General features: G+C 36.4%; 1 protein-coding gene across 2 annotated transcripts in view; it reads right to left on the bottom strand.

Moving 5' to 3' along the window:
- LOC111155445 (protein kinase, DNA-activated, catalytic polypeptide) overlaps positions 1-16,472 on the bottom strand; it is a 222,726-nt gene that overhangs the window by 170,751 nt on the left and 35,503 nt on the right. For both annotated transcript variants that reach the window (XM_022515606.1, XM_022515607.1), the window contains exons 22-25: positions 5,629-5,735; positions 3,084-3,174; positions 1,935-2,098; positions 1,067-1,219 (exon numbers count right to left, since the gene is read on the bottom strand). In XM_022515606.1, coding sequence (XP_022371314.1) covers positions 1,067-1,219; positions 1,935-2,098; positions 3,084-3,174; positions 5,629-5,735 — 515 coding nt within the window. The remainder of the gene's footprint in view (positions 1-1,066; positions 1,220-1,934; positions 2,099-3,083; positions 3,175-5,628; positions 5,736-16,472) is intronic.

Genomic DNA, 16,472 nt, shown 5'->3' with positions numbered 1-16,472 from the left:
CTAGGATCGAGCCCCGCCTTGGGCTCTCTGCTCAGCGGGGAGCCTGCTTACCCCACCCTCTGCATGCCTCTCTGCCTACTTGTGATCTCTTTTTCTCTGTCAAACAAACAAATAAAATCTTTAAAAAAAATAATTAACTAAATACACACAAAGTAATACTAAGCAACCAGTCCATACTGTAATTGCTCTGGTTGGTTACTGGAGGAGCCCCTCAACAGGCCAACTCACTTTTCACCTTGGGCTTCTGTCCTGGCCCAGGCACAAGGCAGCATTAGTGTTCCATGCCTGACGATGATTTGGCTCTAGCATTCAGGGAGACATTTTCTAACATATTAAAGATAACATTAAACTATTCCTAGTTAAATAGGACAAATACCTTTTAGGCTTCTATGGAGAGAATCACTGCTTCTGAAATGTTATTCTGTGGTAAATTTCCAGTTTTAAACAAAAATCCTATTTAATCACAGCACATCTTAATATTTTGCTGGATTTTATTCATTTATATATGGTGAAGAATTTTCCATCTCTATTTTCGAATGAGTTTTTCATTTCCTTTTATGTGTTTCTTTTTTTGTGTGTGCACCCTAATAGCAGAGATAACCTAGCTCCATCAAATAAACTGAGAATTCTACTTCTTTCTGCTTCATTGAAGAGAAGAATTTGCCACAAATTCATCAGGAATAGCCCATTTGTCAACATTTCCAATCTTGTACATGGTTACTTATCTCTTCTTTACTTCCTGAGGCTGCAAGTACCTCCATCAGGGGAGACTGCCAATTCAGCTTTAGATGCCTATCCTATGAGTAACTGTGAACTAGATCAGTGATTCATTCCTAAACTGTGGCACATTAAAAATCGCCAGGAGAGCTTTTAAAAGTTCCAAACCCTAGGTCAAATCCCTGAAGAATTAAATCAGCCAGAAGGGGTACCAGCCAAGCAGCAGTATTTATTTTAAGATCCCCACAGTATTCCAACCTGCAGCAAGCTCTGATGATCACTGAACTAGACCCAACTTTTTTTTTTTTTAAGTTTTGCAACTGTGTCAGATGCAAAATCATTCACTTACCTGATCTACATCACATGCAAGTCGAAGTAGCACAGGAAAAGTTCGCTTGTAGAGCTGGTACATGGGTGGGAAATCCTGACCACCTTCAGGCATCTGAGTGGCTTTTCCCAACATAAACATAACCATGCTGTGTAGAAGCTCACAAGCTGCAACCTAAAATAAGCCAGGAGTTTAACAGAGTTTAAGTTTCCAAGTTTACAAGGGAAGAATATTTTGAAATGTTACTCAATTTAGCCTTTTAAAAAAGAAAAACTTTCAGTTTTCACAGATACAAATTATGTAAATTTATATAAATATAAATCAACTGGGAGTAGCACTTCTTGTGTAAAATTAACACTCTGTGCACTTTAGTCTGTATCCAAGAGGTAAAAATTGAAACTTAAAAGATTTAGACAAATTGGGACTAGTACATTTAAAGAAATATTATTTCATTGCAGCCCTAACTACAGAACTTTGCTTCATTTGTTAACACATTTTCAACCATCACTTTGAGTAAATATATTTTTAAAGCATCTTGGAAATTTACAAATGAATTTCATAAAAACTTGTGACTGTTTCTCCCAGGTTAAGGAAATAATGATGCAGAGATTGGAAATCACTTTTAAATGCCCTTTGTACTGTATTTTCTATTATAAACAGTCTTATGATATATTAATGTTTTGCCACATTATTATCTATTAGATATTTCCTTTTTATCAGTGACTGCTACTTCTAATAACTGAATCACTGTTTAATTACCAATTTTATATTTATGAAAATATAAAATTAATGATATTGGAATTGCTGAAATTTATTATCTATTTCCTAACAGATTCAGGCCTTAATAAGCATAGATTCTAAATCACATGTAATGAAAAAATAAAAGTACTTTAGTTTGTCTATTACTAGCTGAAAGAGCTAGTTCTGTGACCCGAGGCAAGAACACATCCAGATAAATGACAGGCTTCATTTCTGTAAATGGTACTGCAAAACTGAGTCTTTTTTCTCTGTCCCATGTCACACATTTCTTCATCATTTCATCTGAGGATGCAACTGTTAAAAAAAAGAAAATCAGGAAGAGCATGTTTTCATTCAAAATCTTTCTAATACCAATTGCTCTACAATTCATTAGTAAAAGCAGAGTGTTTTAAGTACGTCGTCTATTTTTCCTTTTACCTAAGGCATGTAAGTACAACATTAGAAATCACTGACAAACTATTTCTAACTTCAATATAAAGTAAAATTATTTTTAAACAAGTTTAACAGTCTAGAATGCTTGGTTTCCATTTTCAGTAAGAATTATTTTAGGTGTTATGTGGAAACATGATAAATGAACAGTATTTTTACTAAAAATCTCTCCTTTGCAAAAACATATTTTTCCAATATAGGTTCTAACTTCCTAAGTAGCCAAAAGTCATGAGTATATCTAATATGAAATTTAAAAACTAAAAATACAGATGATTTCTTACTAATCTAAAATGTTGATTCCAATCAAAAACACTAAAAATATCCAAATACTATAACAATATCATATTTTAAAAAGATGAACTTTGAATTCCCGACACGTCTAATATTTTTTAAAAAGTGTCAACTTAGGGGTGCCTGGGTGGCTCAGTGGGTGAAGCCTCTGCCTTCGGCTCAGGTCATGATCTCAGGGTCCTGGGATCGAGCCCCACATCGGGCTCTCTGCTCGGCAGGGAGCCTGCTTCCTCCTCTCTCTCTCTGCTTGCCTCTCTACCTACTTGTGATCTCTGTCTGTCAAATAAATAAATAAAATCTTTTAAAAAGTGTCAACTTAGATTCTGTTTCAAAATGGAAAATGTGCTTATTAACAAATCAGGCTAGAACATTTTCCCAACTAGTAGGGAATTATCCAGACTGCATGGGTATAGTCAAAGCATTCCATTAGGCAAAATACTATTCTTTGTAATCTTATTTGAAAATATATAAATATAAATATAAACATATAAATCACATATAAGAGCAAATACCAGAATATACCCAAACAGAGGCAAATTTATTTTAAAGCAAAGTTTACCTGTTAGGAGATTTTTGTTTATTTGTCCTCCTAGAAAGCCAAGCATTTGTACTACTCTAATCCTTATTTCTTCTAAGGATCGTGTTTCATTCTGCAAATTTGAACAATGATATACATGTGATGATAACAGAGATAAAAATTAAGAGAATTATGAGAGGAAAAAATAAACTATTTTACAACACTGTTATTAATGTCTCTCAATGGCCCATTATATCCTACATACTACTGTTAATATTATTGCAAATTCATGGAAAGAAGCACATATTTTCCTATTTTGCAGTCAGATATCCATGTCCAAAGCCAGCAGTTTCAAAGTTTTAGCAGGACCCTTTACACCCTTAAAAAATACTGAGGATCCCCAAAGAACTTTCGTTTATAGTGAGTCATATTTATTAGTATTTATCATATTAGAGATTAAAACCTTGACATTGTTTATTATTATTTTATTTAAAAATATGAAACCCATTACATTGTTAACAAAGGACATATTTTTAGGACAAGTACCTGTATTTTTCAAATAAAATTTAAAAACCCTCAGGAAAGTGACACTGTTTCACATTTGTGCCAGTCTCTTTACTGTCTGGCTCACTAGAAAACAAATATGGTGATGTTAGGGCCAAACATGGAAGAGGGGAGAGGGAGAATATTTTAATAGTCTTCTTAAATAACTGGGGTTATTCTTTGATACTACTCTAAAACTAACAAGTGGTAAGGTCTGAAACCTTAGCAATGAATTTTTTATAGTCTGTTACATTAAGATCCACTGGTCTATGTTACACTTTGAGTAGATTTTTTTACCCATGCATGATTTGATAACATAATGTATGAGTCATCTGAAAATACTGGTTTACACCAGTGATGCAGATCTTCCAAATGTTGACACATTTCACTACATGTGCAAAAAAGAAATCACATCTGTTAATATCACCAATCTCTTCAGAAAAATTTTAAGTACTGAGAAGCTGTCAAGCTCATGGTGATGGTTTCAAGTTTTCCAAAATTTAATTTTTGTTTAAAAAGCTTGAATTTTATCACTGGAAACAAATAATCTCAAATGTTTTCGCTGAAGTGACAGGCTCACTCTATTTATTTTAGATAAAAATCTCTGCCAAATACTGAAAAGCCACAGTTTGTCTTGTTAGTTGTTCTTTCAAGTAAAAACGGTGTTCATGAAATAAGTGGCTACTTGAGCTCACAGCTCAAAGCACCACAAAAGTCGCTTTTCCCTGGGACGCCTGGGTGGCTCAGTTGGTTAAGCCGCTGCCTTCGGCTCAGGTCATGACCCCAGCGTCCTGCTCAGCAGGAGCCTGCTTCTCCATCTGCCTCTGCCTGCCACTCTGTCTGCCTGTGCTCACTCTGACAAATAAATAAATAAAATCTTTAAAAAAAAAAAAAAGTGCTTTTCCCTGAAGACAACTGTCACACTGCACTATTCCGCTGACTGCTTTATGCATACTTCCTGTTTCATCACACAGAACATTAAAAAGACATGAGTTCAAGGGTCAAGATTTAATGAAGTGCTAAGGAACCAACAGTGTTACCTATCATTACACCACAGTGCAAATGTCACTGAGTAAAAATAGTTTTGGCCTTGTACCCTGGAACCCACAGAGGTCCTCACTTCAAGAACCACTCTACTACAGAATAAGGGATTGTGAATCTGTAAAGAAATTTAATTTGCGGGGCGCCTGGGTGGCTCAGTGGGTTAAGCCGCTGCCTTCGGCTCAGGTCATGATCTCAGGGTCCTGGGATCAAGTCCCGCATCGGGCTCTCTGCTCGGCAGGGAGCCTGCTTCCCTCTCTCTCTCTATGCCTGCCTGCCTCTCTGTCTACTTGTGATCTCTGTCAAATAAATAAATAAAATCTTTAGAAAAAAAAAAAAGAAATTTAATTTGCAAAACTTGAGATATGCTCAAGTAATTTTATCTTGCCTTATTTATATGTGTTAAAATAATTTAAATATGTTATACAGATATTTCCAGTTCCATGCAGTCTCTCAATCAAAAGCTATCAAAGATAATGCAGTGGAAAGAATTTACCCTAGAGCTTGCATTATCAGTTCAAGAAATTAAAAGTTTTTCAAATTTCCATTTTCATTTCATACCTAAAATACATATTTTTCTCTATACTGTTTTCTCTCTTTATTCTTTTTTTCCTATTATAGGCCACATCTCAAAAACTTGATCTCAAGAAATCATCACCAAAAAACCACAAAAGCGGACATGAATTAAACTGGATAAAATGATATATTTAAGATCTAATATGTAAATGAATCACTCTTACATATCCATAATATCAAGCATATTACTTTTTATTACCCACATTACTTTTTATTACCACATCTGAAGGTGAAGAAAATATGAAAACAAGATCAAGACAATAAACCAATGAATGAGTATTTCTTATTCTTATGGCTAAAAATATACTGAAATTATTTCTATAATTTACATATAAGAATTAACATTTTAAATGAACATTTTTACTTTTCATAAGAATTAGAATCTATTCTCTGCATTAAGGTAATGAAAATACAAGGGATTTCTTACTGATGAAATGTTCTTTGTCTTTTTAAGATGCTTTATTATAACTTTATTAAATCCTTTCTGGGCAGCCCGAGAAAGTGCTGATACTTCCCAGTTGTTCTTGGTCTCATCTATCAATAGTAAACAAAATTAGTTGTAAACAGCATTCACTCATTTTTTTGATGAATACTATGGAGAACACACAATACTGCTAAATAGATGCATTAAAATCCCAATTTTAATTATGGTTAAAATATTGTTTCTACAACAAATAGAAATTATAGTGGTTGTTCTGGTTTAAATATCATTGTCTACTAAAAGAAACATGGTTCCTTGGAGAAGTGGCTAACTCCAGAGATTGGGCAGACCTGTATTTATATGGGGAGCCTGAATCATTTTGTGGTTCCAGAAGTAAGGAGCTGCTTAAACAAAAGCAGCCAGCCCCCATTCTTTGTATGGAAGCCAAATCTGGAACAATCTGAGCTTCAAAATTAATAATAACAATAAAAGATTAGATTCACTGGAAAAATAAGAATCCATAAGTCCCTACTAATAAAAATAGGTGAGAAAAGTTACTTCTTACAGTAGAATGCCAATTAGTATACAGGAATGATAGAGTTGAAAAATCACTATTTTTGCCACCATCATAGCATTAATGAATATCAGGAAGAATAATCAGGGGACACGAAAACTATTATGGTGGAAATTCAATGAGGGGCAATGAGGAGCTGTAAAGTATCTCCTTTATGAAATTTTTTTTGAAATGATAATAAACTTAAAAAAAATTTTAAAGTACGGTACAAAATTTCTTTCCTGAACCACTTAAGAGTAAATAACCAACTTGATATCCCACCACCCCTGAATATTTTAGTCCTGTAATGACATTCTCCTGCGTGACAGCCATGCCCCAACTATCTAAATCTGAATACTTGTATTGAGACATGACCCACAATTAATCCTCAGCTCCATCCATGTTCCAGCATTGATCCTAATAATGTCTTTAGTTCAGAGTCACATGTCATATTTAGTTGCCCTGTCTTATTAGTATCCTTTAAACTGAAAGAGTTCTTCAGTCTTCCTTTGAATTTCATGATTTGAACACTTAAAAAATTATATACCAGGAATGTTGTATATTGTACCTCTATTTGGATTTATCTAATGTTTTCTCATTATTTAGATTCAGGTTATAGAAGCCAGTTTAACATTTTACTAGTTCCTTTATTACTATCGAGTTAAATAAAATCTTGGATACATGTGTACATTATATCAGCGCAGAGTTACAATTTTAAAGCTATAAAGATATTTTTCACTAGTTCTGGAGATGCCCAGCAAATTGGATGACAGCCAGGTAAAGCTGCTTTGCTGGAAGACACCTCATGGATAGTTTAATCCCAGCATGTCTCTTCTTGGCTCCAAGAATGAATCCCAAATGATAACAGAAGCTTACTCCTGCTTTCTGTTTGTCTCATTCTCCTCTCTATAATGTTGTGCTTTCAGTTTGCTTATGCCCAATAACATAACTAAGAGTTTGTCTGCTTACCACTTGACCTTTTGTGTATAGATATTAGAGATCTACTCACTGATGGGATACAGATGAAGAGAGGATCTGGATTTTTCTTTGTTTCATTTTTTTTTCCTTTTTTTAATTTGAGCTCAAATTAGTTTAGAATTTCATACACTGGGAAAAACAGCTCTTTGATATCTGAACTGGTCAGTGTTTTGTCTCACTCTTGTGCCTCTTGAGCTATGATTCAAATTGCAGAACTGAAGCAATATGCTCTGTATCTGCTGGTGTAAATATGTGCCTGAACTGACAAAGGCCTTTACTTCTCCCTAATGCATAATATTCTCCTGTATTTGGAGGGTATTAATAGATTAGATTATAAAGTCTCTTCAAAGAGCCTGTTGTGCCTTATACAGGTAAAATGTAAAATGAATGTTCCTGTAATTCTGTGAAAATATTTTCAGCATTCACCATAATGTTTTAAATGTGCATACTTAAAAAAGGAAAAAACCTAGGAAAACTAATTCAGAAATATTTAGTTAATGACATTACATGATTAAGGCACAACTTTGATAAATGAGACAAGTTTAATAATTTTGGTTTAAATTTAAAATGGGTATTCTTGAGATGGCGGGAGAGTAGAGGACCTTGTTTCATCTGGTCCCTCAAATTTAGCTGGATATGTATCAACCCATTCTGAACACCCATGAATTCAGCCTGAGATATAAGGAAATATATATATATGGAACTCTACAAGCAGAAAAACAACTGCTCTTTGCAAGGTAAGGTGCGGAGTTGTGAATCTGCAGGTTAATATTGGAAGATAAACGGAATGGGGAGGGAGCCTCCATAAGCTGGCTACTAGAAAATGATACAACACTGGAGTGCAAAACTGGAACCTTTAGAAATCTGCTCCAGTGAGAGACATCCCTTTCTAAAAGGGGCTCAGGGAATGAAAAGGACAGAATTCTGGGTGGGACATTGTAGTTTCAGGATCCCAGAAGACACCGAAAGAACCAGCATGCCTTAACCGATAGTCCAAGAAGTGGAGCTGGGAAATTGGTTATGGTCAGCAAGCCCAGGAGGGACTCTCATCTCTGGTCGCCATAAAATGCAAGCAGGGCCAGTAGGGAGATGACTCTTTGACTGAGAACCTGAAAAGGACTAAAACAAGCAGGCCATTTATGATCCCGAGAGGAATGAAACATCTGCGCCCGTGACTAGGCAATAGCTTGGAGGGTGACAGTGGCCCTGGATAGGACAGTAAGGTGGCACCCAACAGTGACCTGAGAGCAGCGGAGCAGGGTGTACGCACGAGCCCACAACCATTCACAGTTGCAAAGACACAAAGCACAGAGGCTCTCAGGTCCTTGGAATGCTCCCTGGGAGAGTTGAAGTGGGGGTGAACTATAGGAGTCTACAGACTTCGGTGCACAACTAAATGGAAATGATTTGACCCAGGGGGTTTATTGAAGAGGGAGGAAATTTTATAAATTTATAAAATTTATAAATATATATATAAATGAATAAATATAAAAAAATATATATATAAATATAAAATATAAAATTTTATAATTTCAAAAATTATAAAAATCCCCCAAATCTTGCGGCTCTGGGCTGGAGATCCAGGTATGGCCATTTTTGTTCTGGCCCTATCAAGAGGCATGGAAAACTGCCAGGGAACAGAAGCCACAAAGACAACCAGCTTACATTGAGCCCATCCTCCCGATAAGGGATGGGCCAACACTGCCAGGCAAAGAAACCTGAGAATGAGCGTAGCAGGCTCCTCCCCTAAGAAGACAGACTGGAAGTACAGGTGAATGACAAGCTTATGGATCCCACAAGACTGTAAAACTCTAGAGCCAGTGGAAAATAGTAAATTGAGCTCCAGGTGTTTCTTCACGACTTGTTTGTCCTTCAGTCAAAAAAAAATTTTTTTTTTTAAGCATTTTGCTGTTTCAACTAAATTCTTATTTTGCTAACTTAGGTTTTTAAGTCACTTTTTAACTTTTAATTTTTCACATCTACATATATATATGCTTCATTCTAGTCCTTCTTTTACTCTGTTCAATTTTACATATATGTGTGTGTGTGTGTGTATACACACACATATATCTATATGTGTGTGTGTATATATAGTTTTGCTTTCTTTGCAATTTTGGGATGTAGTGTCTTTGAACACACAGACCAAATTTCAATTAGGAACAAGTGAATCACCTGCTTTGTCCCCCCTGTGAGATTAGAGTTTCTCTTCCCCACTCTTTTTTTTTTTTTTTTTTTTGAGATTTTATTTATTTATTCATGAGAGACAGAGAGAGACAGAGAGAACGAAGCAGAAGGAGACGTAGGCTCCTCACTGAGGGATTAGATCCCAGGACTCTGGGATCATGACCTGAGTCAAAAGCAGATGCTTAACCATCTGAGCCATGCAGGTGCCCTTCCCCACCCTTTTTTATCATTTAGATTCATTTTGGTTTTGTTCTCTTTTCTGCCGTGGCATACAATTTTGGATTTTTTTCCTAGGGTGCATTTTGCTTGGGTTGTGGTTGATATTTTGGACTCTGTTCATTTACTCACTTATCCTGGACAGAATGACTAGAAGGAGGAATTCACAACAAGGAAAGAACCAGAGGCTGCTCTCTGCCACAGAGCTAATCAATATGAATATAAGTAAGATGTCAGAGATGGAATTCAGTATAGCAATAATAAAGTTAACAGCTAGGATTGAAAAAAACATAAATGACAATAGAGAATCTCTAAGGGTGGAAATGAGATCTAATCAGGCTGAACTTAAAAATGCTATGAATGAGATGCAGTCTAAATTGGATGCTCTAATTGCTAGGGTCAATGAATCAGAGGAGAGAATAAGTGATCTAGAGCACAGATTGATGGAAAGGCAGAAAGGTGAGGAAAAGAGAGAAAGACAATTAATAGCCCATAAAGAAGGCCTTTGAGAATTTAATGATGCCTTGAAACAAACCAATGTCAGAATTATTGGTACCAAGAGGGCACTGAGAAAGAGAGGGCTAGAAGGAACATTTGAGCAAGTCATGGCTGAGAACTTCCCTAAACTGGGAAAAGAAACAAACATTCACCTGCAAGAGGCAGAGAGGACCACTCCCAAAATCAATAAAAACAGATCAACACCCCAAAATATAATAGTTAAGCTTCCAAATCACAGAGAAAAAAAAGCTACCCTGAGAACAGCTAGAAAGAGGAGGTACCTTTTGTATAGAGGGAGGAAAATTAGAGTGACATCAGACCTATCCACAGAAACCTGGCAAGTCAGAAGGGGCTGGCAAGATATATTCAGGGTACTAAATGAGAAGAACATGCAGCCAAGAATACTTTATCCAGCAAGGCTGTCATTCAGAACTGAAAGAGAGATAGAGAGTTTCCAGGAAAGACAGAAACTGAGAGAACTTGTGACCACCAAGGAAGGCCTACAAGAACTATTAAGGGGGATTCTGTAAGCAAAGAGAGAGCCCAAGAGTAACACAGACCAGAAAGTAACAGAGACAGTCTACAGAAACAGGGACTTTTTCTGTAATAGGCAGGCAATACAAGGTCACTAAATTCATATCTTTCAATAGTTATTCTGAATGTAAATGGGCTAAATGCTCCAAACAAAAGACACAGGGTATCAGATTGGATAAAAAAGTAAGAACCATCCATATGCTGTCTACAAGGGACCTAAAGTCACCTCCAGATGAAAATGAGGGGTTGGAGAAACATTTGCCATACTAATGGACTTCAAAAGACAGCTGGTGTAGCAATCCTTGTATTAAATAAACTAGATTTTTAACCAAAGACTATAGTAATAGATATAGAGGAACACTAAATCATACTTAAAGGGCCTATCCAACAAGAAGATCTAACAATTATAAATATATATGCTCCCAGTGTGGGAGCAGCCAATTATATAAACCAATTAATAACCAAAATAAACATACACATTGATAATAATACAGTAAGAGTAGGGGACTTCAATACCCCACTCACTCAATGGACAGATAATCTATACAGAAAAACAACAAAGAAACAAGGGCTTTGAATGACACTTTGGACCAGATGGACTTCTCAGATACAGATAGAACATTCCATCCTAAATCAACAGAATGCTCTTTTTCTTCAGTGCCCATGGAACCTTCTCCAGAACAGATGACATACTGGGTCACAAATCAGGTCTAAACCAATACCAAAAGACTGAGATTATTCCATGTATATTTTCAGACCACAATGCTTTGAAACGGGACCTCAATCACAAGAAGAAATTTAGAAGGAACTCAAAACACTTGGAGGTTAAAGAGCACCCTGCTAAAAGAATGAATGGGTCAACCAGGAAATTAAAGAGGAACTCAGATAATTCACTGAAACTAATAATAATGAAAACACATTGGTTTAAAACCTATGGGATACAGCAAAGGTGGTCCTAAGACAGAAATACATGGCCATTCAAGCTTCTTTCAAAAATTATAAAAATCCCCCAAACACAAGCTAACCCTATACTTAAAGCACCTGGAGAAAAAACAGCAATTAAAGCCTACACCAAGCAGGGAAAGAGAAATAATAAATATTAGAGCAGAAATCAATGAAACAGAAACCATAAGAATAGTAAAACTGATCAATGAATGTAGAAGCTGGTTCTTTGAAAGAATTAATAAGATTAATAAACCTCTGGCCAGACTTACCCAAAAGAAAGGAACCAAATTAATAAAATCATGAATGAAAGGGGAGAGGTCAACTAATACCAAGGAAACACAGGCAACTGTTAGAAATTACCAGCAACTATATGCAAACCAATTCAGCACTCTGGAAAAAATGAATCCATTCCTGGAAACTTACAAACTACCAAGACTGGAACAGGAAGAAATAGACAATCTGGACAGACCAATGACCAGTAAGGAAATTGAAACAGTAATCAAAAACCTCCCAACAAACCAAAGTCCAGTGCCAGATGGCTTCCCAGGGGAATTTTCTCAAACATTTAAAGACCACCTAATAAGTACTCTTCTGAAGCTGTTTCAAAAAAAGAAATGGAAGGAAAACTTCCAAACTCATTCTGTGATTCCAGCATTACCCTGATCCCCAAACCAGACAAAGATCCCATCAAAAAGGAGAATTACAGACCAATATCTCTGATGAACATGGATGTCAAAATATTCACCAAGAACCTAGCCAACAGGATCCAATGGTACCTTGAAAGGATTATTCATCACGACCAGCTGGCATTTATTCCTGGGATGCAAGAGTGGTTCAACATTTACAAATTAATCAACATGACAGAACACATTAATAAAAGAAAAGACAAGGCCAAATATAATCCTCAAAAGATGCAGAGAAAGCATTCAACAAAATAGAGCATTCTTCCCTGATTAAAACTCTCCGAAGTATATGGATAAAGGAACACACCTCCATATCATAAAAGCCATCCATGCAAAGTCCAGAGTAAATATCACTCTCAATGGGGAAAAACTCAGAGCTTTTCCTTTAAGGTCAGAACATGGCAGGGATGTCCATTCTCAATACTGCTATTCAACATAGTACTAGAAGTCCTAACCTCAGCAATCCAACAACAAGAAATAAAAGGCATCCAAATTGGCAAAGAAGTCAAAGTCTCTCTCTTCACTAGTGACATGATACTTTATGTGGAAAACCCAAAAGATTTCAGTCCAAAATTGCTTGACCTCATACAGCAATTCAGCAACATGGCAGGATACAAAAATCAATGCACAGAAATCAGTTGCATTTCTATATACTAACAACCTGACTGAAGAAAGAGAAATTAAGGAATCAATTCCATTTACAATAGCATCAAAAACCATAAGATACCTAGGAATAAACCTAACCAAAAAGGTAAAGAATCTGTACCTTAGAAACTACAGAACACCTATGAAAGAAATTGAGGAAGACACAAAGAGACGGAAAAACATTCCATGATCATGGACTGGAAGAATAAACACTGTTCAATGTCTGCCGCCAGAGCAATCTACACACTCAATGCAACCCCTGTCAGAATACCAAGAACATTTTCACAGAGCTAGAACATATAATCCTAAAATTTGTATGGAACCAGAAAATATCTCGAATCACCAGGGGATTCTTGAAAAAGAAAACCAAAGCTGGAGGGCATAACAATGACTGCCTTCCAGCTATATTACCAAGCCGAGATCATCAAGACAGCATGGTACTGGCAAAAAAACAGGCACATAGTTCAATGGAACAGAACAGAAAACCCAGAAATGGTCCTCAACTCTATGGTCAACTAGTCCTCAACAAAGCAGGAAAGAATATACAATGGAAAGTCTCTTCAGTACATGCTGCTGGGAAAATTGGACAATCACATGCAGAAGAATGAAACCGGACCATTCTCTTACACCATACACAAAGATAAGCCCAAAATGGCTGAGAGACCTAAATGTGAGACAGAAATCTACCAAAATCCTAGAGGAGAACAAAGGCAGTAACCTCTTTGACCTCAACCACAGAAACTTCTTACAAGACATGTCTCTAAAGCCAAGGGAAACAAAAGCAAAAAGAAACTATCTGGACTTGATTAGGATAAAGAACTTCTCCATGGCAAAGGAAACAGTCAACAAAATGAAAAGGCAACCTACGGAATGGGAGAAGATATTTGCAAATTACATAACAGATAAAGGGATGGTAATCAAGGTCTATAAAGAACTTGTAAAACCCAACACCAAAAAACCCACATAATCCAGTCAAGAAATGGGCAGAAGACATGAACAGACACTTCTCTAAAGAAGACATACTAATGGCCAACAGACACATGAAAAAATGCTCCACATCACTCAGCATCAGGGAAATACAAATCAAAACCACAATGAGATACCACCTTAGGCCAGTTAGAATGACAAATAAAGACAGGGAACAACAAATGTTGGTGAGGATGTGGAGAAAGCAGAACCCTCTTACAATGTTGGTGGGACTGCAAGCTGGTACAACCACTCTGGAAAACAGTATGGAGGTTCCTCAAGAAGTTAAAAATAGAGCTATCCTACGACCCAGTAATTGCACTACTAGGTAATTACCCCCAAAGATACTTATGTAGTGAAAAGAAGGGGCACCTGCACCCCAATGCTCACAGCAGTAATTTCCATAATAGCCAAAGTGTGGAAGGAATCAAGATGTCCTTCAATGGATGAATGGATAAAGATATGGTTCATACATACAATGGAATATTACTCAGCCATCAGAAAGGATGAATACTTACCATTTACAACCACATGGATGGAACTGGAGGGTGTTAGGATAAGCGAAATCAGTCAATCAGAAAAGACAACCATCATATGATCTCTCTGATTATGAGGAATTTGAGAGGCAGAGCAGGGGATTTCGGGGCGTAGGGAAGGAAAATAAATGAAACAAGATGGGACCAGGGAGGGACACAAACCATAAGAGACTCTCAATATCAGGCAATAAACTGAGGGTTGCTGGGTGGGAGAGGGAGGGATAGGGTGACTGTGGTATGGACATTGGGGAGGGTATGTGCTATGGTGAGTGCTATGAATTGTGTAAGACTGACGATTCACAGACCTGTACCCCTGAAGCAAATAATATATGTTAATTTAAAAAAGCCCTGTGATTGCAGAGCCACAAAAAAAAAAAAAAAAAAAAAGTAAGAAAAAGAAAAAGAAAAAGAAAGAAAGAAAGAAAGAAAAAGAAAAAAAGAAAAAAAGAAAAAGAATATAACTCTGCAGGACCTTGGGATCATGTTAATGAATGTGTGTATGTTGCCACCTGGAGTTGTAGAAGGATGGATGTGGCTGCAGACAATGGTGTCATGTGCTCACAAGCTCTGAGAGTCCCGAGAAAGTCTGGGGAGTATGGAAAACAATTCTCTATTATTCACTCCAAGTTTTCTTGGTAAAAAATTTTAATAAGTTACATTCAATGAGCTGTTAAAGCTACAGTAGCAGCAATACTGCAGAAATACAATTTTGGGGGGCACCTGGATGGTTCAGTTGTTAAGCATCTGCCCATGATGCTCAGGTCATGATCCTAGCGTCCTGGGATAGAGCCCCATGTGAGGCTCCCTGCTCAGCAGGAAGCATGTTTCTCCCTCTCCCACTCCCCCTGCCTGTATATTCCCTCTCTGGCTGGTTGTCTGTCTGTCTTAATAAATAAATAAATAAATAAATAAATAGGGGGAAAAAAAAGAAATAGAATTTTGGGTGTGGTTTGGTTCTCAACTTAGGAGAGTAATTTTCTCACAAATTCAGGCTTTTTGGTATGTGGACTGCTTTTCACAATTGGGACTTAGTAGGACTCCCACAGATCTTTGCTTATGTGAGTTAGAACCAGCAATAGTTACATTAAAAGTGAAAGCCAATTTTTTTAAGGACCTACTGACTTGAAGATCATGCTAACATGCATAACATCTAAGATGTTAGCAGTGCTTAGTATTAGTTTGAGAAGACAGAACTGCTGTTTTAAGGTTGGGCTTATGTTTGCTTTTTGTTGTCCTTGCTTGAGGAGACAGAAGATAATACAGCTTAACGTCCAACAGTTTACTTCCTACATTTTAGGCATTTTATGAATTCAGCTCTTACATTTAGGTCTCTAATCCATTTTGAGATTATTTTTGTCTATGGTCCGATCTCATTCTTTCACATGCAACTCTCTAGTTTTCTCAGCACCATTTGTTGAAGAGACTGTCCTTTCCCCATTGCATATTCTTACCTTCCTAGTGTAGATTAACCGACCACACATGAGTGGGTTTATTTCTGGGCTCTCCATTCTATTCCACTGATCTATGTGTGTGTTTGTGCCAGTAAAATACTTTCTGATTACTAAGCTTTGTAGTATCATTTGAAATCTGGGAGTGTGATATCTCCAGCTTTATACTTCTTTCTCAAGATGGCTTTGGCTATGTAGGGTCTTCTGTGGTTCATACAAATTTTGGGATTATTTGTTCTATTCTGTGAAAAATGCTAGTGGTATTTTGATAGAGACTGCGCTGAATCTGTAAATTGATTTGAATAGTACAGACATTTTAACAATATTAATTCTTCCAAACCATGAGTAGGGTTTATCTTTCCATTTATTTGTAACATCTTCAATTTCTTCCATTAACATTATAATATTATAGTTTCAGAGTACAGGTCTTTCACTTCCTTGGTTATTCCTAGGTATTTTATTCTTTTTGATGCAATTGTTAATAGAATTTTCGTAATTCCTCTGACAGTTCTTTATTAGTATACAGAAGTGCAAAAGATTTCTGTATATTAATTCTGTATCCCGCAACTTTCCAAATTAATGGGTAAGTTTTTTAGTGGTGTCTTCAGGGTTTTCTATATATAGTATAATGTCCCCTGCAAATCATTACAGTTTTACATATTTT

This window comes from Enhydra lutris, unplaced genomic scaffold (assembly GCF_002288905.1).
Source record: "Enhydra lutris kenyoni isolate GAN:26980312 unplaced genomic scaffold, ASM228890v2 scaffoldscaffold41, whole genome shotgun sequence".
Lineage (NCBI taxonomy): Eukaryota > Metazoa > Chordata > Mammalia > Carnivora > Mustelidae > Enhydra > Enhydra lutris.
This window is presented reverse-complemented; position numbering and strand designations above follow the sequence as displayed.